At 58.6% G+C, this 22744-nt stretch overlaps 2 protein-coding genes across 2 annotated transcripts in view; one reads left to right on the top strand and one right to left on the bottom strand.

Moving 5' to 3' along the window:
• The first annotated feature begins 329 nt into the window (after positions 1-329).
• Positions 330-12872, top strand: POLR3H (RNA polymerase III subunit H). Its single transcript, XM_069586112.1, has 6 exons — positions 330-796; positions 3464-3560; positions 8536-8622; positions 9009-9072; positions 10327-10528; positions 11392-12872. The coding sequence occupies exons 1-6, from the start codon at positions 686-688 to the stop codon at positions 11443-11445; spliced, it is 615 nt and encodes a 204-aa protein (XP_069442213.1). The 5' UTR covers positions 330-685; the 3' UTR covers positions 11446-12872.
• The window catches only part of ACO2 (aconitase 2), a 45803-nt gene continuing 35789 nt past the window's right edge, over positions 12731-22744 (bottom strand). Inside the window, exons 5-18 of the mRNA XM_069586111.1 lie at positions 22450-22608; positions 22070-22220; positions 21616-21720; positions 20634-20725; positions 19562-19667; positions 18256-18413; positions 18069-18142; positions 17366-17477; positions 16206-16328; positions 15871-16026; positions 14885-15076; positions 14363-14495; positions 13737-13858; positions 12731-13263 (exon numbers count right to left, since the gene is read on the bottom strand). Coding sequence (XP_069442212.1) covers positions 13129-13263; positions 13737-13858; positions 14363-14495; positions 14885-15076; positions 15871-16026; positions 16206-16328; positions 17366-17477; positions 18069-18142; positions 18256-18413; positions 19562-19667; positions 20634-20725; positions 21616-21720; positions 22070-22220; positions 22450-22608 — 1818 coding nt within the window. The 3' untranslated portion in view covers positions 12731-13128. The remainder of the gene's footprint in view (positions 13264-13736; positions 13859-14362; positions 14496-14884; positions 15077-15870; positions 16027-16205; positions 16329-17365; positions 17478-18068; positions 18143-18255; positions 18414-19561; positions 19668-20633; positions 20726-21615; positions 21721-22069; positions 22221-22449; positions 22609-22744) is intronic.

Below are 22744 nucleotides of genomic sequence, written 5' to 3'. Positions count from 1 at the left end.
AACATTTCTATTATCCGAAAAGGTCCCGCCTGCCCGGTTCCGGTTAATTCTCCCCGTTTCCAGAATCCGGTTGGGTCTAAGCAGACTGTGTTTGCGTTTGGAAAGGATCACTCGGGCAGTAGTGCAGAGGACTGTCTGAGACCAGCAAGGAGAGGACGTACAGGCTAGGCGAGAGCTGACTAGGTGGCACCGAGGTCGCCTAGCAACCTGAGAGCGCTGTCTGAGGGTTTTGACAGCTCCTCGCAGGCGGAAGGGGAGGCTCCGCCCCCGCCTCCCCCCGCCCCTCGCACGAGCCAGTAGGCAGCCCCGCCCCGCGTCGGGGGCGGGCCGAAGCTTCTTATTGGTCGGCCCTCCGGAAGCTACTGAATTCGGAATCTCGCCCCAGGTCTTGCGGTAGCGGGCTGCGTCTGGGTGCTCGGTGTGTGACGGCGGCGCGTGGTGAGGGGCGGCATGTGGCGGGCCGCGCGCCGTTCCGGCTCAGCCAGGAGACCTCCCCGCCGCCGCTGAGCCTGTTTTCTTTATCTGTCGAATCGGAGCGCGCCCTGCACGGGACACCCCGAGCCCTACGGCGCAGCCCGCCTTACCGGCCTGGGGACTCCACAGAGCGGGCTCGGGGATCCCCACCGCCGCAGGCCCTGGTGCGTGACTGATCCTCCGGCTCCCAGAGCCCCCGGCCCAGGCTGGGATGTTTGTCCTCGTGGAGATGGTGGACACCGTGCGGATCCCCCCGTGGCAGTTTGAGAGGAAGCTCAACGATTCCATCGCCGAAGAGTTGAACAAAAAGTTGGCCAACAAGGTACTGGGTCCGCGGGGTCGCAGGCAGGCCTTTAGCACGGGAAGGGCCAACACTGCCTACCCACCCGCCGCCGGCCTGGCCTTGCCAACCCTTGGCGTTTAGGCAAGGAGCTTAACGTCCCAGAACTCGGTTTCTTCACCTGTACGTGGGATGAACTCATCCTTTACCCCACTAGGATGTTGGAGAGAATCAAAAATTGGGTTTGAAAAAGGCTCTTGTAATTGGGGAATATTCCCAGGGACGGCGGAGCCTGGTGGGCTGCAGTCTGTGGAGTCGCACAGAGTCGGACACGACTGAAGCGACTTAGCAGCAGCAGCAGCAGCGTCCCCACTTCCAAATTATTGATAATTTGCAATCTAAATCAAGTCATTTCCCCCACTGGGCCTCGGTTTCCATTTGCAAAATGGAAATAATCATTGTTGTCCAACCATGCATTGTTGCTGTGAAGATGGGTGGTAGTTCAGCTGTCAGGAGGTTTAGCCATTCATTCCTTCAACAGAAATGTTTGTGCACCTTTTACGTGCCAGGCCAGCACGCCTTAGTGCCAGCAAGAGGCCTTCCCTCTGCCTTTTCTGAAGCAGTTATTCTGTGGCACATCACTCTTTCCTTCTTAGCAGTCGCCACACTCTCTCCTTGCTTGCTTGCTGGGTTACTGTTTTTCTCTCTTCCTCTACACGAGGGCAGTGACCTTTTTCTTCTCCGCAAGTAACCCCCATAGAGTCTGGGCACAGAGCAGATGTTCCATAATTGTTTGTTGAATGAATAAAACAGACACGCTTCTACTCTGTAGTGTGGTGGGGACAGCAGATATGAACAAGAGACTCTCACAGTTGAGTGTGTGATGACAAACTGAGAGAACTGTTATGGGCTTCCCTGGTGGCTCAGAGGTTAAAGCGTCTGCCTGCAATGTGGGAGACCCGGGTTCGATCCCTGGGTCGGGAAGATCCCCAGGAGAAGGAAATGGCAACCCACTCCAGTATTCTTGCGTGGAGAATCCCATGGAGGGAGGATCCTGGTAGGGTACAGTCCATGGAGTTGCAAAGAGTGGGACACAACTGAGCTACTTCACTTACATTATGACGAGTGTTCTCATAAGCCTGTGGAATGAGGGAACTTCCCCTACAATGAGGGAGACAAGAGGCTTTGCTAGCCGGTGATACTTGAGCTGAGATCAGGTGGTGAGGAAGAACTCATGTAGGGGATTCTGGGCAGAGCAGAGCTATGCAGGAAGCAGAAACAGCATGTGCAAAGGCCCTGTGGCAGGAAGGAATATCAAGCCTGTCGTAGCTTGGAGGAGGCTGATGTGGCCAGGGCAGAGGGGAGGGCAGGCTGGAGAGTGGTGGGAGCCAGCCCATACAGGGCCCACAGGACCCTACTGGAGTGATGGCCTTCATCTGCAGTAGGCTGAGAAGACTGGCTGGCTGGAGACTGGAGGCAGGTCCTGCCATAGAGGTTGAAGGCACAGAAGGTGGGGTGTACAGACCTGGGGCGTTGTTGGCGAGAACTCACAGAGTCCTTAGTGGATGGTGTCTGGTTGCTTTGTAAGGTACAAGGAGAGGGGGCTTCTGAGGGGACAAAGAGAGAAGCTATGAAAAGTCCAAGAAGGGAGTGTGGTCCTTCTGTGGCACAGGGCCTTCTCTGGTCTGTTCAGACAAGTATTTCTTTTTTTGTTGTTGCTCCTTGAGTCTTGTGGGATCTTAGTTCCCCAGCTAGGGGTTGAGCCCAAGCCCTCAGCAGTGAAAGTGCTGAGTCCTAACCACTGGACTGCCAGGGAATTCCCAGACAAGTATTTCTGCATTTGAATTACTGAATCATTTGGGAGGAGACCTTGCAAAAGTGGTCCAAGGTGCAGGCAAGGGCGCCTGCCTCCTTGTGCTTCCAAAACCAGCCAGACTCTGGGCCTCACTGCGTTGAGGTCTGGCCAGGACTCACTTCTCGGAGCTTCTTGCTAATCCGTAAACAGTCCTGCAAGGTCTCCGTTTGGGATGTGATGATGCTGGTGTCAGATAAGCAGACACTGAGCGGCTAGTCCTTTGGAGCATCGTGGGGTGGGAACGGGTTATGGATGTCCTCGGCCTGTTTTGCCCAGTCTCAGGGCCTCCTGTGTGTCACTCTGCCAGCCTCAGTCCCTGCGGCCACATCTGTGTGTCTGAGACTTTGTGAGCAGAACAGCGACTAGCTGTGGTTCTGACACTCTGAACTGTGAGCTCCAGGATGGACTTGGGACCTTGGAAAAGTGTAGTTTTAACCTGGGGGGTTCCCCACCCAGTCCTTGCTACTAGTAGTAATGATCCTTGATTGCAGAGGGTTTCTTCTAGCAAGTGAGCCGGCTACTGAGCTAGGTGCTTCACATCTGTTCTTTTTGGATTTAACAGCCCCGCAGCCTGGTATGTCCATTTTTGCAGATGGGGAAACTGAGCTCAGAGAAGTGACCTCGCAGGCCACACAGGGAGTGGTGGGGCTGGTGTTGTGCCTTGAATCTGTCTTGTCACCAAAGGCTTTGTTCTTTTTAGAGCTCATCCACTGGAGTTCCTTGTCTCAGGCAGTGCCCCAGTGCATTTAAAATGGGGATACCTGCCCTGTGGAGGGGGGAGGTGCGAATCTCAGGAGAGACTGCCTGGGGAGCTGGGCCTGGGAGTCACTTGGCGTGTCCATGGACACACACAGGTCGTGTACAACGTGGGACTCTGCATCTGTCTGTTTGACATCACCAAGCTGGAGGATGCGTACGTGTTCCCAGGGGATGGTGCGTCACACACGAAAGGTGGGTGCCCTCCTCCTGGGTTTTTCGGGTTTCTTGGGGCTCAGTTTTTGGTGAGGGGTCCTGGTCTGGGTTTAGGAGATCTGGGGTCTAGTCCTGAGCACTCTGCCAGGAATTTTCTGGGTGGTATGGGCAGAATCTTCCCATTTCCGGGCCTCGGTTTCCTGTCTATAAAAAAAGAGGCAGGGACTTCCCTGGTGGTCCAGTGGTTGAGACTCGGTGCTTCCACTGCAGGGGGCACGGGCTCAATCCCTGGTCGGGGAACTAAGGTCCCACATGCAGTGCAACGTGACCAATAAAAACGGGGAGGTGGATGAGGTGGTTCTCGAGGCCTCTCCATCAAGGCCTGTCCAGCTCTGAGGCTGTGGCTCTGTCTGCTCACATGTCGCCTGCGGTCCTGTGTGTTGTCTGAGCCCCCTCTGCGTGGCTGTCAGTGCGCTCAGGTAGGGGGAGTGGACAGATAGTGGAGTCGGCATTGCTGAATAAAAGTGGGGAGAGGGAGGAAGGGCACAGGAGGCTGGTTGGGGGTGGGAGACCTTGAGGGACACGAGGGCATAATGGTTAAACTCATGGCCTCTGGGTTCAAATACCAGCTCTGCTGCTTGTTTGCTGTATGGAATAGGCAGCCTCTGTTTCCTCTTCAATAAAAGGCAGTTAAGAGTAGACTAAGTTACGGGACTGTTGAGGGTTACCGAGTTAACACACACAAAGCTCTCAGGACAGGACCTTGGCTTATAGCGAGCCCTGATAGCTCATTGATTTGAATTGTTCCTCTGATTCTGTCGGTCAGCTCGGTGGTGGTCTTCTGGGCTGACTTGATCAGGGCTGGATGGTGTAGAGTGGTCTCATGTGTCTGGTGGTTGGTACACTGGTTGGGTGGGAGGCCTCGGCTGGGCTGCTCATCTCTGCTCCACGTGGTCTCTTCTTTCAGGAGGCAGACAGACTGGGTACCAAAGCGCCTCCGGGCTGAGCCTCTGCTCGGATCCCATTGGCCAGAGCAGGTCACGTGGCCAAGGCCAGAGTCAAGGGCTGGAGAAGGGCTCCCCCAGTGGGAGGAGCTGCAGTCACTTTGCAAAGGGATGTGCACCCCATGGGAGGAGGGCTCTCAGGGAGGAAATGGGGCGTTGATCTCTCTCCTGCTGGGACAAACCAAGTCAGAAGCAGAGGGCCAGGAGGCCGTTGAGATGGTTTGGGGTTAGTCAGGGTGTAGACATGCTACTCGCCATCAGCTGGGTGCTCGCCCATCTGCCCCAGACCCTCTGAGTCAGATTCTCTGGGGAGGGCCCCGCAGTGATTCCCACCCAGCCCTGACCCACACTGGGGGCTTCAGCCTCGGCACGGGGATGTGCAAGCATTTCAGAACGTGCCGCGAGGCTGCCTGGTGTGTGTGTGTCCAGGAATCCGAAGACTTAATTCATTCACGAGGATGCCATGGAGCTCTGAGTTGTGTGTGGACGGGACGGTCTCGTGAGCAGAAAGGTCAGATGGTGATGTGGAGACTAGGCCACGCGGGCCCTGTTTATAGCGAAGGACGCTGTCCAGCTGAGCCAGTCTCTGCTGGGGAACAGGGGCCTTGCTGTCCAGGAGACAAGTGGTATGGGGGCCAGAACTTCAAGAGAGACTGGAGAGAAAAGTTAAATATGCAGAGATTCTGTCTGTTTATTGGGTTGTTTCTGCTGTTTGGTGTCATTGCTGGTTTTCTGACTGACCCCCTGTGCCTGGGTCCCCGGTGTTCCTGGGGTTGAATTCTGGCTCTGACCCCCCTGCAGGGGGACCCCGGGCAGGTGGCTACCTGGCTCAGCCTCACTTTGCTCATCTGTAAAATGGGGTAACACTTATGGCAGTCAGGCTCCTCGGGGCCCATGGAGCATCGTGCAGGGCGAGTTGTCGATCTGTGGTGGGGTAGTGGCCAGGCTTCGAGGCTGACCCTGGGCCGGGGCCCCCTTCCCCCACTGCCTCCCCAGGGCTGTGGCTGAGGGTGTGTTGAGGGGTGCTCAGCACTGGGCCTCCACCTTTGCTTAGAGGGTTATTCATTTGCCAGTCGCCTTCTACTTCTTCTATTTTTACTTCTACCCTGGCCAGGTTACTTTACCTATCTCTCTGAGACTCATTTCTGGGAAAACAGTATGATACTCATAGTACCTGCCTCACATAGAGATTACAAGGAGCCAAGGAGAAAAACCACAGGAAGCCTTTGGCCTGGCGCCCGGCACATAGTAAGTGCTCGCGAGATGCCAGCCTTTTGATTTGTGACACTGAGCCTCATCCCGTGTCACCTAGGGTACTTTTACCTGGCACCAGCCCTGTGTGCCCCATGCCCTCCAAGCTGGGTAGACCCGGCCCCCAGGAAGTCCCTCCTGACCTGCCCGCTGCCCCCACCTCCGGCTGAGCTAGGGCCGCACTCATGGCTCCGGAGCAGCCTGTCTTGTGCCTGCCATTTGCTTTGTTCTTTTTCTTTTTATTTTTTTTAAAGCTGTGATAGAACATAACATTTGCCATGTTTAGCCTATAGTTCCATGACAGTCAGTTCACGTTGTTGTTTGACCGTCACCACCATCCATCTCTAGCACTTTATCGTCTCCCAACACTGGATCTCCGTCTCCACTAAACGCCGATTCCCCGCTCCCCTCTCCCTACCCACCCGCTACCCCTACCCCCCCAGCCTCCACTCTACTTTCTGTCTGTGTGAATTTGGCTCCTCCAGGCACCTCTGGAGTGGAATCAAGGTATTTGTCCTTTGTAGACACTCACTACATCCTAAGGCACCCCTGCTTATCCTCGGCCCACAACTAAGAACAGGTCTTCCTCTTCTTACTGGTTCTTCAGACCCATCCTTTTTGACTTTTCAGGTTTGAACATCCCTACTCAGGCTGAACATCCCTAGAACTTCAGTGGGGGACTCTTGGGAGGTGGCCCCCAACACAGCACTACCCCAGCTGGCCCTCCACCTGGTCTGTGGCCTCCTTTTGGTTTTTAAGTGAGATATAATTCACATCCTGTGAAATCCACCCTTTTAAGGCATACAGTTCAGGGGCTTTCAGCATTGTATTCACAGAGCTGTGTGGCTGTCACCATTGTCTTAATTCTAGAATGTTTTCGTCACCCACAGAAGAAACACTGTGCCCATTAGCCATCACTCCCTGCCCTCCACCAGCCCCTGACAACCATCCATCAGCTTTGTCTCTGAATTTGCCTCTCCTGGACATTTCCTGTGAGCAAGATCCTACAGTGCTGGCCTTTTGTGGTTGGCTTATTGGTGGCTCAGACGGTAAAACGTCTGCCTGCAATGCGGGAGACCCGGGTTCGATCCCCGGGTCGGGAGAATCCCCTGGAGAAGGAAATGGCAACCCACTCCAGTACTCTTGCCTAGAAAATTCCACAGAAGGAGGAGCCTGGTGGGCTACAGCCCATGAGGTCGCAAAGAGTCGGACATGACTGAGCGACTTCGCTTCGCTTATTTCCTGCAGCCTAATACCCTCAGGGGTCATCTGTGTGGTTCCCGGTGTTAGCCCTTTACCCTTTCCTGAGGCTGAACAGTCTTCCGTTGCGTGGCTGTGCCACAGTGTGATTACCCATCCGTCTGTCCACGGACACCTGGGCTGCTCGCCACGTGCTTTGCTTATGGTCGTTCCAGACTCGAGCTCCCTGGGCACAGGATCACGTGTTGTCCTGCCCCAGAGAGCTCCATGCCCAAGCCCAGCCTGGCACAGCCCTGGCAGAGGCTCCGTGGGGACTTATTAAACTGAGCTGATGGAACTGGGTCACATGGGCAGAGGGATTTTTCCGTTCTGTGCATTAAGGACATTGGCCCTCAGCTGCTCTCTCCGAGGTCAGCGTGCGGCTCTCCTGTCTCTAAGGCTCGGACAGCTGTGCTTGTCCCCTCACCGGGAGGGAGGTGCACCAGCTGCCCCCTGTCCTTCCCCCACGCTTTCCTGCCTGGTGGACTCATGGGAAGCAGCCTGCAGGGAGCCGGGGTTGGGGGCAGGTGGACCCCGCTGTCCTTGGGGCAAGCCGCAGACCAGGCAGCTGAGGGCGCTGGACGCAGAAGCCTGTGTCTGGGGTTAAACAGGGGAGGCAGACCCAACCCCGTGGATCTGGGTGGTGGCTCAGAAAGGCTTGGCGTCTCCCGCTGGCAGAGCAGCTGTGCGGCTGTGGGCAGGCCACTTGACCTCCTGGAGCCGCTTGCTTCCAGTGGGGAAGCGTGACACTCACACGGGCGGATTGAGATGGGCCCTGGGCAGCTGGGCGGGGGCAGCCTCGTGGTTATTATCTAGCCCTGGCGAAGTTCAGGCCCTAGACACCGTATGCCTTTTGCGCTCAGTGGGCACCCCCTTTGAGGCGCTCTGCAAGGGGCAGCAGTGATCAAGGGACGGCTTCTGCCAGGCCGTGGAGTCAGAGTCTGTGATGTGGGCACAGACCCTACCTGGTACTTTCCTTGGGCTCACGTGAGTAGGGACCACCTAGGGCAGAACCTGAGAACCCACAGAGGCATTGTTGCTGGTTTATTGGCTCCCCCCAACCTCCCTGCCCCCCCAAATTTCAGGGCATTTTTAGCATCCTTTTCCAGGTCAGAGCTGCGCCTGGGGCAAACTTTGCCGGTCAGCGGGAGATGGGGAACTTGTTTCCAAACCTGGTTCTCTCTGCCAGTTGCTTCTGCCCTTGTTAGAATTTCAAGGAGAGCGCCCGGAGGAAGGCTGAGATTGATTTGGCGTCACTGATGGCCAGGATGTGGGCTCAGGCATGGCTGATGGGTTGGGAGCGGGCCTGTTTCAGGGCCAGCACTGCTGGCTTCCTGTGGGGGCCAAGCAGTGGCCTTGCAGGAGATGAGGTCTAGGCCCATGGGGAGGCCTGGCATGGACTGCTGGGTGGGCTCTAGGTGCAGCCCTGGGGGCTGGCATGCCAGTGAGTGAGGCCGCCCCCAGCCGGAGTAGCCCTTGCTTACGGCCTGCTCATCACGCCACGGTGTCTCCGTTTCCAGTTCACTTTCGCTATGTGGTGTTCCATCCGTTCCTGGACGAGATTCTGATCGGAAAGATCAAAGGCTGCAGCCCGGAGGGAGTGCACGGTAACATCGGCCCTGCGTCCTCACGCGAGACCTGGGAGCATGCTGGGGGCAGGCGCTGGGCCCATAGCCTCTCCAGGTGGTCAGGGGAGCGGCCACCTAGACGAGCAGAACCTTCCCGAGGGGCTGCTCAGCCGTCCGTCCTATAACAGTGCGGACCCCAGCCAGCTCGGGGCCTTGGCCAGGAGGCTGAGACGGCCTGAGGGAGGCACCGGAGCTGGCGGAGGTGACCCGGGCTGCTGGCCCCAGTAGTGCAGGGTCCACCTTGAGTTTGGGTGGCTGCTCAGGCCGGGCAGAGGCGTGGGGCTCCGAGGTGGAGGAGGGGTCCCCGGGCAGCACAGACTTGGGGCTGGCCGGTCTACTCACGTTGTCACCTGCCTATCTTCCAGTCTCCCTAGGGTTCTTCGACGACATTCTTATCCCTCCGGAGTCGCTGCAGCAGCCGGCCAAGTTGTATCCTCCCAGGGTGAGAGCTTGCACCCCTCCACAGAAGGGTCCCCACTCCTCAGGGTGGCTCTGGGGCCTGTGACCTGATGCTGCTGGCCTCTGTCCACCTCTTTTCTCATTTGCTCCCAAAGCACGGACCTGCCTGTACGTCCCACACGGGCCACGGGGCCTGCGCCTGCATTGGGGCTGCCAGGCCTGGTTCTAGCTCGCCTCGCTCAGGTTGTCCCCTCAGGAAGCATCTCAGGTCGCCTCCCTCTGAGGCCCCTGGCCGGCCCGCCGCCCCTCCTCGGCACGCGTGTGAGGGCCTGGTGCTGCAGGTCCCGGCCCTCGCCCTGTTGCACTGGGGTGGCTGTTTCTGTGGGTGCTCCCCAAGACTGCTCACCGGGAGAGACCCCATCTTGTCCCAGCTGTGCCCAAAGTGCCCAGCAGGGGACCTGGCAGCGAGGAGAGGCAGGGCCCACCTGCAGGCTGCCACTGGAGGGCAGTATGTCCCTTCAGTGTGGGGTCTGCTGAGGGAGGGGCCCTGGTTTTGTGTGTGCACACGTGTGCGTCCACGTGTACGTGTGTGCATGCATGGTGTGTGTGTACGCATGCACAGGGCCTGGGGCAGGGTCTTTGTGTGACTCTGAAACTTGTCAGAAGACCTGCCCTGTCCTGTTGGAAACCGAGACGGTTCCTGGGCTGCCTGCCGGCAGAGAGCACTGAGGCGTGCAGAGGCGTGCGGGATTGCGCCGTGCGGAGCACATGGCCAGCTCCGGCCAGCACTCGGGTCGACCGTGGGGCCTGTGCGGGGCGCCCTCCACGCGTGCTGCGTCATTACCACCCCGCCGCAGCCCCGGAGGGCAGGTCTCCCTAGCGCCCCTGGTATACCGACAGGGGCCCTGAAGCACGGAGGCTGGGCCCGGCCTGGAGGTGGGCGGTGAGCGAGGTTTGAACTTGGGAGCCAGCCTCTGAGAGGGCACACAGGTGGGGTCCGGGTGGCGGTGCAGCTTGTGCTCTGCTCCGAGCTCCTTCTGCTCTGATGTCCGTGTTCCAGGCCTGGGTCCCGGCACTCTGGTCACTCCATGGGCTCCAGGCGGCCCGACCTCACCTCTTGTATGTGGGGCTGAGCCCTCTCTTCCTGTGACTTCCTGGGCAAAACATGTCAGCCTGCAATTGCCTCTCCCTGGGGGTTTGGGCACTATGGGAGGAACCCCCTGCCTCCAAACCCAGGGCTTCACCACTAGCCTGGTTGTTGCCTTGACCGTGTGCCCTGTCCAGCGACGAGGCAGAGCAGGTGTGGGTGTGGGAGTACGAGACGGAGGAGGGCGCCCACGATCTGTACATGGACATCGGCGAGGAGGTCCGCTTCCGGGTGGTGGATGAGAGCTTCGTGGACACATCCCCCACGGGACCCAGCTCGGCTGAGGCCACCTCTTCCAGCGAGGAGTTGCCCAAGAAGGCAGCTCCGTACACACTCATGGTGAGCTGTCCTGATGAGGCCCAGGGGCGGGGGGGCCCATTGGGTGGGGGTGCAGTCCCTGCTGTGGCGTCTTGGGTGGACCCAGCCTGGGGAACCCAGTTTCTATGGGCCAGGGCAGCAGTAGTCCTTGCGGCGGTGTCATAAAGCTGCCACGCTGTTGGGGAGGGCGGGCGAGTCAGGCCCCTGCCCATGAGAGGACAGCACCAGCTGGATGAGGCTGCTGTTGAGCCGGCTGCGTTAAGAAACCGGGGGTGGACCGTCAAGGCTGCTCCCACTGCAAACCCGAGTGGCCCGAGGGCCTGGGGAAGCTGAAACCCACCAGATCTGACTTGGGTCCCTTGTCTTTTACCCCCGTGAAGCCAGACGGTGACACGTGACCCAAGTGGGGTTTCGGGGCCTGCGGGAAGGGTTTTCTAGTGTAACATGGGGCCCAGGTTGTTCACTTTCAGGGCAGCTGTCTTTGTCAGGAAGAGGGGTGGTCCCCTCTGCATGATTCGGAGGCTGGGCTCAAGGTCACTAAGTTTTTCTGGCAGGACCAGACCACCAGCAGCTCAGGAGAGCAGGCCTAGGACTGGCATGCTGGTGCCCTTGTGGGCAGGCATGCAGGTGAGGGGCCAGAGGCTGTGTCCTTGGTAACCAGCACTGTCCTTATAGGCCTGAGAGGCTGGAGCACAAGGGGAGTCCACCTGCCCCCTGGGGTGCTGGTGTGGCTCCCGGCTGTTCCCAGAGCCTCCTGGCTGGCTGTGCCCTACCCTCCCTGGGGCCTCACCTAGAAGAGAGGGCCCCTCTTTGCTTCCTGCCTGAGTTGGCTCCAGGCTGAGCGGTAGATGAAGCACGCCGGTTCCCTCTCCCCACCCTGGCAGGGATCCATCAGCGAGCCGGGCCTGGGCCTCCTCTCCTGGTGGACGAGCAGCTAGCCCTGCGCTGTGACCACGGACCCTGCCTGGCCCTTGGGAAGGAGGCGCAGCTGGCCCTGAAGACCACCACCGCTTGTGCAGACAGGGAGCAGTCTGCGCCCTGCCAGGCTGTCCCCTCCCCTGCTCCTCCCAGAGCCACCTGAGTGCCACGGTCCTCACGGACTTCTGCTCGTTGGTGACAGCAGACATTTAATAAATGAAGACAGCATCACCCGGGAGAGCCGCCCTTGTCTTAGTGATCTAGTCACCAAGTTGCCACAGCCGGGACAGCACACCCTTCCTGACCCCAGATCACGTCTAGAGATGACCCAGAGGTGGACTTGGGGCTGAGAGGTCCCGGCCGCCTCAGGCAAGCTCTGGGCCAGCTGAGCCTGGTGACCCCACAAGTAACCCAGAGAGCAACAGGCTGGTCCGGGGCAGCTGCCAGGTGCTCATCAGCCTGACCTTCAAGGGAAACCACCTTCCTTCCCACTGGCATGTGGAAGGCGGGGGCCTGGACTCAGCCAGGCAGCTCCATCAGGAAGCGGCAGCGGCGGGCTCCCCTGAGCCAGGATAAGGGCTGGCGACCTGCTGCCGTCGTTTCCCACCAGCAGTACAGTGGGGAGCCTCGGGCTAGCTGTCACTTTGCGACCTCGGCCACACTGTGAACACGCTGTGGGTCTGTCTCCTTGTGATTTGAGATCCTGGAGGCGGGCCTCATCGTTTACTCAACAGAATGGCTTTGCCAGATTCCTCCTGCCCCTCCACTCATTTCTGCCAGAAACCTCTCTTGGGACTAGGACATGGTTTTATAGCCCCCACTGGACGCCATGTTTCTGTCAGGCAAGTCTTGTCCTGATGAAGGGGTCGCCGTGGAGCCTGCCTCCCACCCCAGCCTTTCGGCTCACGTGGACACGGGTCTGGAGCCGTGGGTGGTGCCAGTGGACTGCACTCCAGGGAGAGGAGCCATGCCTGCTGCCGCCCGGTGCCAAGGGATGGGGGCAGGGCACACAGGGACTAGCTGTGACCTTGGATGTGGTGGCCGGTCTGTACGACAGACACACACTGCGTGTCCGAAGGGCAACCCAAAGCCCAGGGGAAAGGAGAGGCTCCATATTGGGCCCAGGCCCATCAGGGAAGCTACTGGAATGTGGGGATGGGGAGGGGAGGCTGCCCCACGGGCAGTGAGGCTGAGAAACAAACGCTGTGGCATGGCTCTCGGGGGTGTCCACTGACTCTGGCTGTGAAGGAACCCCCCCTGCCCCTTGCTGGAGCTGACAGCAGCAGACACCACCACTCACACAGCGACAGTCACTGAATGTGAATTCTTATTTTCCTCGTAAGAGCAAAAGGATTTTTTCAGATCCTTCAGCCACCAGTGAAATGAACAGGCAAGAAAAAAACTTTAGATGGGCGTCTGTCATCAAAAATAAATACAGTTGCATGAAGCTGCTTAAGATCTGAATCGGACTAAAAACAGGAGGACGGGGTGGGGGGGTGACACGCTGTTAAGAGCCTCCCCACCCCCGGCTCTGGGGCACTCCCTGGGCCGAGGGGAGGAGGGCAGGAGGCCCGGCCGCCACATCTCGGGGTGGAGCCACGGCTGGATCGGATCGGATCCGGTTCCGGTGACGCGGAACCGCCCTTGTGCCGCTGGAGCGGGTCCGAGGAGCAGGTCGGCGGCAGTGGCGGCTGAGTGGGGCCTCACTTCTGCAGCTCCTTCATCCTGTTGAGCGCACTGCCGGCGCGGAACCACTCGATCTGGGTCTCGTTGAAGGTGTGGTTCAGGAGAATGGTCTCCTGGGTCCCGTTGGGGTGCTTGATGATGCACGTCAGCGGCTGTGAGGAGGGACGCGTGTGGGCGGACAGGCCCTCGGGAGCACAGCCCTCGGTTCCGCTAGAGGCTCAGGGGCGTGGGCCACTGCTTCAGGGCCTGGGGCCAGCAAGGTGAACCAGGTCCTAGGCCAGGTCTGGGCCTCGGCGGCTGGCCACAGGAAGACCCAGAGGCCCTGACTCCTGGGACCACAGGGCCCTGTGGGGTATAGGCTTTGGCCGTGGAGTGCCAGGCTTGGGCCACGGACTGGATGGAATGGGGGCGTGAGCTGGCTTTACCTTCATCTCTGGGAAGGCATTTCCCTTCCCTCTCAGGGGTTACCTGGAGAATTCAGGGCCTTCTAGCTAGAGCAAAGGCTCATGGAAGGAGGCACAGGTGGGGCCAGGTGTAGGAGGGCAACCCTCCCCTCCCCTCTCAGGAGGGCCCTGGGAGAAACAAATGGGCTTGGCTGGCCCACCCTCCTTCCCCGCCCCCTGACCTTGCCAGGGGCAAAGTCCTTCAGGCCCTTGATGGTCAGCTTGTCCACAGGGTGAATCTTGTTGTAGTCAGCTGGGTCAGCGAAGGTGAGGGGCAGCAGGCCCTGCTTCTTCAGGTTGGTTTCTAGAAGGCAGAGGACAGTCGTCCATAGTGGGCAGGTCCCTCCCGTCCCTCCCTTCTCTGTGAGGAACCTCACCAACCAAGTCCAGTTAGGGCTCTGGGAGGGTCACCCCGGGTCCTGCCACGTGGGGACAAACCTGGGCCACTGACCACGAGGGCCAGCTTGGTCCCTCTCCCAGTGGCGTGGGGCCCTAGGCGAGTGTGCTTGGATGCCTGTGTTTCCCTGAGGCCACTGACAATCAGAGACGGTCCTCTGACCACATGGCCTGGATCTCAACTGCTCCAAGTGTGGAAGCGAGACCAGTATATGCCAGGGATGGGGAGCTGTGGTGTCAGAACCGACAAACCTGAAGGGGCAGAGGCTGGAGGCCGGGGGGCTGTGGGGTCTCTGTGGACACACCCTGGAGACCAGCCATGTGGCTCTGGCCCCACCAGGCACTGCGGGCCAGTGACCCTGGGCTGCCAGTGAGGGGAGGAGGGCAGGGCTGGGACCAGGCTCCTGCTCACCATGGATCCTGGCGAAGCTCTTGGTGATGATGGCCCGGCCCCCGAGGTGGCGAGGCTCCAGGGCCGCGTGCTCCCGGCTCGAGCCCTCACCATAGTTTTCATCTCCAATCACCACCCACCGGATGCCGTGTTTCTGTCGGGGGTGAGTAAGGAGTGAGTTTATGAGGGAGAGGGTGGCACTGGCCCACCTCCTGCTCAGCCCTCAGGCCGCCTAAGGTTCACAGGTCAAGGGGCCAGAGCCCCCCGCCTCACCTGTACCCCAAGGACAGGAGGTTAGAGCTGAATCCAGCCCCAGCCAGGTCCTCGGAAGACAGGCTGAGACAGGGCCTGGCTGTCCGCAGGGCCTGGGAAGGTGTGACCCACCCTTCTGTGACCCAGAGCTCAGGGCAGCAGGGGCAACAGACATGGGGCTGCCTCGGTGGTGCTGGGACACCATTCCACTGCAGAGCTGCAAGTGTGGACGCCCCTTCCCTGAGTGGGAGTGCCCGACCTGGCCACCAGGAAGCGCCAGCTCTGCCCCACCTTGTAGTAGCGGGCGGTGTCAGGGACAGGACCGAACTCCTGGGTGATGGCGTTGCGCACGGAGTTGGCCTTGCCGTTCTCCACGTTGATGGCGCCAATGAGCAGGTTGTTGGAGATGTTATCCAGGTGCCCACGGAACTTGAGCCAGGGGCCGGCAGCCGAGATGTGGTCGGTGGTACACTTCCCTTTGACCTTGGGTGGGTGAGCAGAGAGAACAGAGGTCGGAGTGTGGGCTTTGAGTGGTGTATGGACAGGCCCTCTGGAGGCAGGTGGTGGGGACAGAAGTGGGTCAGGCTCTGACACGGGTTGCAGTCTTGGCGTCACCACGCTCTGGCCAAGAGGGTTCAGGCAAGGCTGTCCCCCGCCCCTCAAGGACCCGTGTGTTTGCTCACTCGCCCTTCCGCCTGAGGCACCCAGGTAGGAGACGCCCAGGTTGGAAGACCACCTGCAGACTGATGCCAGAGACAGAGGAGCCCGGGGACGTGTCTGGGTTCTGCCTAGTGACTGATCAGTTTCGTCTACCACGTGGGCTTAACGGTGGCCGTTCACTGCCAGCAGACCCCGCAGTAAACAGCACAGTGCCTGTGTGGCATGGGCCCAAGGCCTCTGGCCGGTCAGCTTAGCCCCCAGACACAGGCCCTACCCGATGCTCAACCACGGGAACAGGAATCAACAGCGCCAGAGCCTGTCTGGTCAAGCCCAGTGCACAGAGGCCTGCTGTGAGGATCACAGTGCCCACCCTGCCCTCCTAATGCTGCGCTCACTGCCCACACCCCTGGAGGCCCCTGAGCAGCTGGCATGGCACAGGGCAGCAGAATAGGGGACACAGATCCCCTCACTCCCCCGCAGCCAAACCTCCCTTTCCTGCCCCTGCCTGACTCCTGACCGTGTCTTCCACGGGGCCTGTGTAGTTTCCCGGGCCCTCCTGCCCACCAGGGGAGGGTGCCCTGGCAGCAGGGCTGTTCGCACGTCCCCGAGCCGCTGACCTTGATGAGGATCTGCAGGTCCTCCAGATCCCGGCCGTCCCACTTGTCGAAAGGCTCCAGGAGCTGCAGGCGCTGGCTGGTGGGACTCACGTCCACCTGCTGCCCGCTGCTGTCCTTGGGGGGGTGCTGGTAGGTGTCCTGTCCGGGGTCGAACTCCTGTAGCAGGTGACAGGGCAGGTTGGGTGCCAAGCCCTCAGTCCCACGTGGACACACTCCCGTGGCAGGCAAGCTCCCCGGGTGCCAAGCTCTCCCTCCCAGCGAGCGCCCCTCCCGGGCCGGAAGCATCTCGGCGGCCCTGAGCCCCAGGCCGGGTGGCAGAGGCCGTGCCTGCTCACCGCTCGAGGAAGCTCATCCGCATCTGGAGCCTCCAGCTTGAACTTCTTGCCATCCTTGCCCGTCAGGAAGTCAGTCTCTGGGTTGAACTTGAGGGTGCCGGCAATGGCCAGGGCTGTGACAATCTGGAATGGAGGCGGCCAGTTTGTCATTCACACCAAACTCCCCGCCCATCCTGTTACTTCAGCAGAAGCCTAGGCCGAAACTGAGATGGAGCCGGGAAATGTCCAGATTGTCCCCTCACAAGCGGGAGCTGCAGCAATGTCTCTGGGACCAGGGCCTGCAGAGGATTCACGCACCCACCTCTACTGCCCCTCAGGGCCTGGATCTCACCGCCTCCTTGGGCAGGGCCAGTGCTGGACCCCATGAGGCCCTGTCACAGAGATGCTCCCGTGACGACTAGGTTCCTTCATGGGCACTGAAAACGTGGAGGGGGCCATTTCTTCACTGAAGTATTTCTGGAATGCTCATTTAAAAAACCAAGTCATGGATTTCCCTGGTGGTTCATTAGTTAAGAATCCCCCTGCCAAAGGAGGGGACATGGGTTTGATCCCTGGTCCAAGAAGATTCCATGTGCCGTGGGGCAGCTAAGTCCGTGCACCACAGCTACGGAGCCCTTGCACCCTGGAGCCCATGCTCTGCAGGAAGAGAAGTCACTGCGGTGAGAAACCCAACAAGCAACAAGAGTGACCCCCTAGAGAAAAGCCTGCGCACCGCAACAAAGACCCAGCGCAGGAAAAACGGGGCACACAGGGCTGGCTGTGTGTGGACAACCACCGAGTGCCCAGAGCACGCAGCTCACTGGCTGCTCATCGTGATGACACAGCCTCCCTCCTGGCTCGGGCAGTGCAAGCGCCTCCTGCGTTGTTCATGGGTCACCAACGGGACCCCGGGGCACTGAGGATCTGGCCCATGTGGCCGGGTGGAGGCAGGACTGCCTTCTGTCCCCGGTGGTAACTCTAACAAAACCTTAGACTCCTGGGGCTGAGGGGAGCCAGGCAGGGCACACCCAGGGAGCTCGATGCCTGGGGCCGGCAAGGCCTGTGGCTCTTGGTTTCTGCTCTGACAACCCTTGGCCCTGTGATGCCAACTTTCCTTCAGCAGCTCTGACTGGCCAGGGCAGGGCCCCCAGAGGCCATCCCGGGTTAGGGCGGAGCCTCACCTCTGGGGACGTGACGAAAGCGTGGGTCTCGGGGTTTGCGTCGTTGCGGCCTGTGAAGTTCCTGTTGTAGGAGGTGACGATGGTGTTCTTCTCCCCCTTCTTGATGTCCTTCCTGCCAGGGTGGCGGGAACACAGTTAGGGACATCTGGCCTTATCACGTGGCCTGACCTGCCAAGCTCATGGCAGAGGACAGGGAAATGGAAAGACCTGGAAATGGTCACCTCCTCCCAGGACTCGACTCACCCACGGAGCAGGAGGGAACCTCAGGCATCACTGAGGTTCGTTAGAAGCCACACATAAGACAAGAGGCCAAGCGATCCCTGACCGGGGCCATGGCGTCCTTTCAGGAGGGTCCACCTGAGCCCCCAGTGTGTGCGTCAGGATGCAGCCTCCCTGGCTTCTTCCCACTGCCCAGGCTTCAGCCAGGCAGCCACTCAGCGCTGCGGGGGACCCTCTTTACCTCCAGCCCAACTTTCTAGTCCTGCCTGGAAAAGTCTTCTAATACCCTACAGCCCTGGAAGCTCCACCCCAGGGGTGTCTCCCTCCACATCTGGGGCTCTGTACCCCAGGACACAAGGGGCCGTCCTATAAAACTGTGCTTCTTTGGCAGAAAACAACAAAATTCTGTCAAGCAATTATCCTTTGATTAAAAAATAAATTAATTTTTAAAAATGTATTAAAAAAAACCACCTGTGCTTCTCACCTGTCCCATTGGCCAATGCAGGGGCCGCAGGCGTTGGCCAGGACGACGCCACCCACATCCCTCAGGATCTGCGCCTGCAGTGGGGAGAGAGGACGGGGAGGGGTCAGGGGCAGGCTGGCGGGAACCCCAGAGCTCCGGCCCCTGCAGGAGAGGTGGGGGAGCCGGGGCGCGGCACGCGGGCACTCACATAGCCATCCCGCTCGATGGTGGCGCGGATCTGCTCCGAGCCCGGGGTGATGGTAAACTGGGATTTGCACTGGAGTCCGTGGGCCAGCGCCTGCTTGGCCACGGCTGCGGAGCGGCCCATGTCTTCATAGCTGGAGTTGGTACAGCTGCCAATCAGACCTGGTGCGTTGTGGGTGGGGGGACGGACCGTCAGGAGGAGAGTGACCAGAGCCCTCCGCCTGACCGCAAGCGATCCACATCCGGTCAAGGGTTCCCCGACCCTGCTCCCAACAGACAGAAGTTGGAAGCAAGCTATCTTGCTGTCTTTCCTCTCAACCCAGACACTTAAGAGAAACTGTGGCCACTGAGCACGATGCTGAACACCCTTGGCAGCGTATAACCCGCTGTCTCAGAGTGAACAGCGTCTGTATGTGGACACACACTGGAGGGCCCCCACTGCAATACTGACAGGGGCCGCTGCTGGGGAAGGACCTAGGGGCCCATTTTCTTTTACATTTTGTAACATTCTCTGGCTTTCTACTTGGTTTTATAATCAGGAAGAAAAGAATTCTTTTAAAGAAGTCTATCATAGTTATTCAAACAGCCAAAAAAGACTGGATGACATCACACTGTCTACAGAGAGAGAGAGACTGTCTTACCAGTTCAGTGATTTATTTTCTGATTATTAAGTTACCCAAAGATTTCTTTTTATTTACGTCAGCCAATAAGGCTGCACACACTGTACAGCGCCTCATGCTAGGTGCCGTCAAAAGCTCTCACCAGCCCTCAACACGCCCCTCCTCCCAGCAAGGTCAACGGAATCACCCCCATTTCAGAGCTGGGGAACCGAGGCACAGGGGGTGAAGCAATGAGCTCACGGCCACCCAGCTATGAACTGGCAGAGTCAGATTCACTCTCAGGCCACCGGGGTTCACATGCTTCACGAAAAGATGACAACAGCGGTACCAACATGCCAGTGTGTGTGTGTAAAGCATGTAAAGTAAAATCAGGCATGGTGATTGGTAAGAGGAAATATTCGTAAAACAAAACTCACACACATCAGTATGGGCATGTACAAAGAGCTGGTTCTGGCTGAGGGTGGAGATTAGGGGTGTTTTAAAATTCTTGTTTTGTCAATGGTCTCTACACTGATACGTATTTCTTTTACACCAAGAAAAAGTAGTTTCTTTAAGAAGCTGTGGAGGGGAAAAAAATTATTTCACAAAGTGCCTAAACCATTCAGGAAGGGCCCCATGGTAAGCACGGGAGATGGTCCACAGCCCTGGGTGGACCTGCTGGCTCTGGGGTTGGGGGTAGGGGGTACTCACCAACTCGGATGTCCAAGGGCCACCCCTCCTTCTCTGCCACACTGCCCACTTCTGCCACAGGGTGAGCCAGGTCAGGGGTGAAGGGCCCATTGATGTGCGGCTTCAGCTGAAGCAAAAGAGGCGGGGGTGGCAGTGGGGAGGACCTCAGCTTGGTGTGAGGACACCTCTCCCCTTCAGCGGTGGCCTGGCTCCTGCTCGCCCAGTCACGGTGGGCCTGGGAGGCCAGCTCTCATTCTACAGCTCACAGCTCATCCCAGGAAGCGCCCAAGCAGCGGGCACTGTCCATGCACCCGCTCCTGCAGCCCTCCCACCCCCAAGGTCATTATCTCCCGCCTGCAGATGGCAGAGCTGCCTGCCTCGCCCAAGGTCACGAGCTTGGAGACAGCAGAGGCATGGGATGAATCAAGGCTGCCGGCTCCCTCAGCCTGTTATCTCCCGTGAGGTGGTACTTCTGGAAATCTGGAGGCCAGACATTTTATCCGTGACGCTACTTATCACCAACGTGAAGCACTGAGTGAAGTGCCTGGCACCCAATTAGCCCTCAATAAATATCAGCAACAGTTATTACGTGAATTAGCTCATTCAGTTCCCATGACTGCCTCGGGTTTCACATGTGATGAAGTGAGACCCATAGTGACCTGAAGTAAGGTCACAGGCTAAGTGGCAGAGTCAGGATTTGAACTTGTGCGGGTTGGCTTCAGGGCCTAAACCCTCAGCTGCTCTGTTCTGCTACTTTGGTCCCTCTAGCCCGTCCTTCCTCTGGCCTTCCAAATGCTACCCTGATCTTCAGGTCTCAGGGCACCAGGGTCAGGCTTGGAATCTAGGGCCCTGCCCTCTGAATTCTCACAACAAAGCAAGCTCAAGGGTAAAATCTTGGCTTTTCTGAGAGCTGAGGCAAGGGCAAACTGAACGTTTCTGAATGACCAGCTGGGGAACCAAAAGCCCAAGAGCCTTGCTGGGTGTGCAGCCAGGGACCTGCCCAAGCTCTCCCCAAGGCCCACCAGAAGTCTCCAGATGGCACCTGAACAACCCCCACCCTCAGAAAGTCCTTGGAACCAATGCCCTGCCTCACCTCACTGAGGTTAATTTCAATCAGTTGGTCATAATGGCAGCCAGAGTCAGGTACCAAGTGATCCTTGAATTCATCAGCAAGGTTGGCAATGTCTGAAATCAACAAGGGAGGGAGACTGAAGCATGTAAGACAGAAACTGGTCACAAGACTCCATCCATCCATAAGGACCAGTTACCCAGCACCCGCCACACACAGCGGGCCCTGGGCACTGACTGGGCAAACAAAGGAACAAAACAGCAGCAGAGGGCACAGTCCCTGCCCTCGAGGAATTCAGTCTAGCGAAGGCGCCATCAGTGAGCCAGAAGTTACAACACAATACGGGAGACGCACAGGAACGTGGGGACACTGAGCAGAGGTACTGACTTGGGGTTCAGAGTCAGGGAGAGGAGAAGCACTGGATTTTAGAGGAGGAGAAGTTACTTGATAATTAAAGGAAGAGTCTTCCAGGTAGGATTCTGTGTACAAAGAGCTCGGAAGCAAAGTGACAAGCTCTCCCCAGGTCCCCCAGCCTCTGGCTCCACCAGTCGCCTCCCTTCAGAAGACCCAACAAGCTCTCCCCAGGCCCCATTTCCATCTCTGGGTTTCAAAGAAGCTAAGCTCAGGGAAGTTGTTGGGGGAGGCTGAGAAAGTGGTTCTTGCACCAAATGATTTTCCTCCTTCCCTGCTAGAGTAGGAATTACAAACAGAAGCAAATCCACGTCGTTTCCAGAGCTTCCCATAGAGGGCGCCAGGGACCAGGCCAAGAAGAACCGAATTCAGATGCCCTTTCAGGGTTACTAAATCCCAAGGATGCCCATCCAGGGGAACTAAATTCCTGAGCCATGATGTTTCACGCTGAGAGGCCAGAGCCTCTGAGAAGCTGATGAGAGCTACAGAAACCCACTTAGGAGCAGTCACACACATAACCTCTCACAGACTTCCAGGGGCTTCTCAGAACCCTGAAGTCAGTTCAGAGACGGGATTAGGACCCCCACCGGCTCACCTGCCCGGCCTGTCTTGCTCAGGTATTTCTTCATCCTGTGGTTATAAGGGAACACCGAAGTGGTGGCCCCAATTTCTGCACCCATGTTGCAGATGGTCGCCATGCCTGTATAGAGACAGAACCCACAGGGCTGGCTGAGCAGCTGGGCGAGGCCCCCACACCCGCTAGAGGCGCATACACATCTTTGCACCAGGGAGCTGGCATCACTTCTTCCCTGGCTCTCATTGCCTTGGGGTCCAGGGTTAAAAGGAGGGCCAGGGAAAGAGAGACCACGGGGCCAGAGCCCAGTGTCCCGGCTGTCGGGGTGGCTGCTGGATACCGGGAGAAGAACACAAGATTCTACCCCTACGAACAGAGTTTCAATCCTGGGAAGGCCAGCCGCTGCATCTACAGCTCAACCACAGGCCCATGGGCCCGCAAAGGCTGGGAGCACGCCTGCGGCCGCCGTCCTCACCAGTACAGGAAATAGAGTCTACTCCAGGCCCATGGTACTCCACGATGGCGCCCGTGCCACCTTTCACTGTGAGGATGCCCGCCACCTTCAGGATCACATCTTTAGGTGAGGTCCAGCCAGAGAGGGAGCCCGTCAGCTTCACACCAATCACCTGAATAGGTGGGGCAAGAAAGCAGGCACAGGCCTGTGTGTCACACCCCACATTCCAACCAGGAACCTATCTGCTAGAATTCTCACTCGGGCTTGTTTATCCCTGCCTCCTTCCCAGAGAGAGCTGAGCCTGACCTATGCGCTCAGCTCTTGTGGGTCCCACATCTCCTACTCGCCCCACCAACCACCCCTCTGCTGCTACCCCAACACAAGCCCTCCCCACTTCTCACCTTGGGGCACTTCAGCTCCCAGGGGATCCCAGCCATGACGTCCACAGCATCAGCACCCCCGACTCCAATGCAGATGCCTCCCAGGCCACCGCCATTGGGGGTGTGGGAATCAGTGCCAATCAGAAGAACCCCAGGGTAGGCATAGTTTTCCAGAATGATCTGAAAAAGAATCCAAGGTCTTCTGTTTAAAAGCCCTGAGCAGAGAAAGGAGCTTAGGGCTCCAGTGGGGTCTGCAAGACTGCCCCCTGCCGACACTGGGCCACTGAGTTAGTCCTAGGCATGCCTCCTGCACGGG

The sequence above is a fragment of the Ovis canadensis genome, chromosome 3 (assembly GCF_042477335.2).
Source record: "Ovis canadensis isolate MfBH-ARS-UI-01 breed Bighorn chromosome 3, ARS-UI_OviCan_v2, whole genome shotgun sequence".
In the NCBI taxonomy this organism is placed as follows: Eukaryota; Metazoa; Chordata; class Mammalia; order Artiodactyla; family Bovidae; genus Ovis; species Ovis canadensis.
This window is presented reverse-complemented; position numbering and strand designations above follow the sequence as displayed.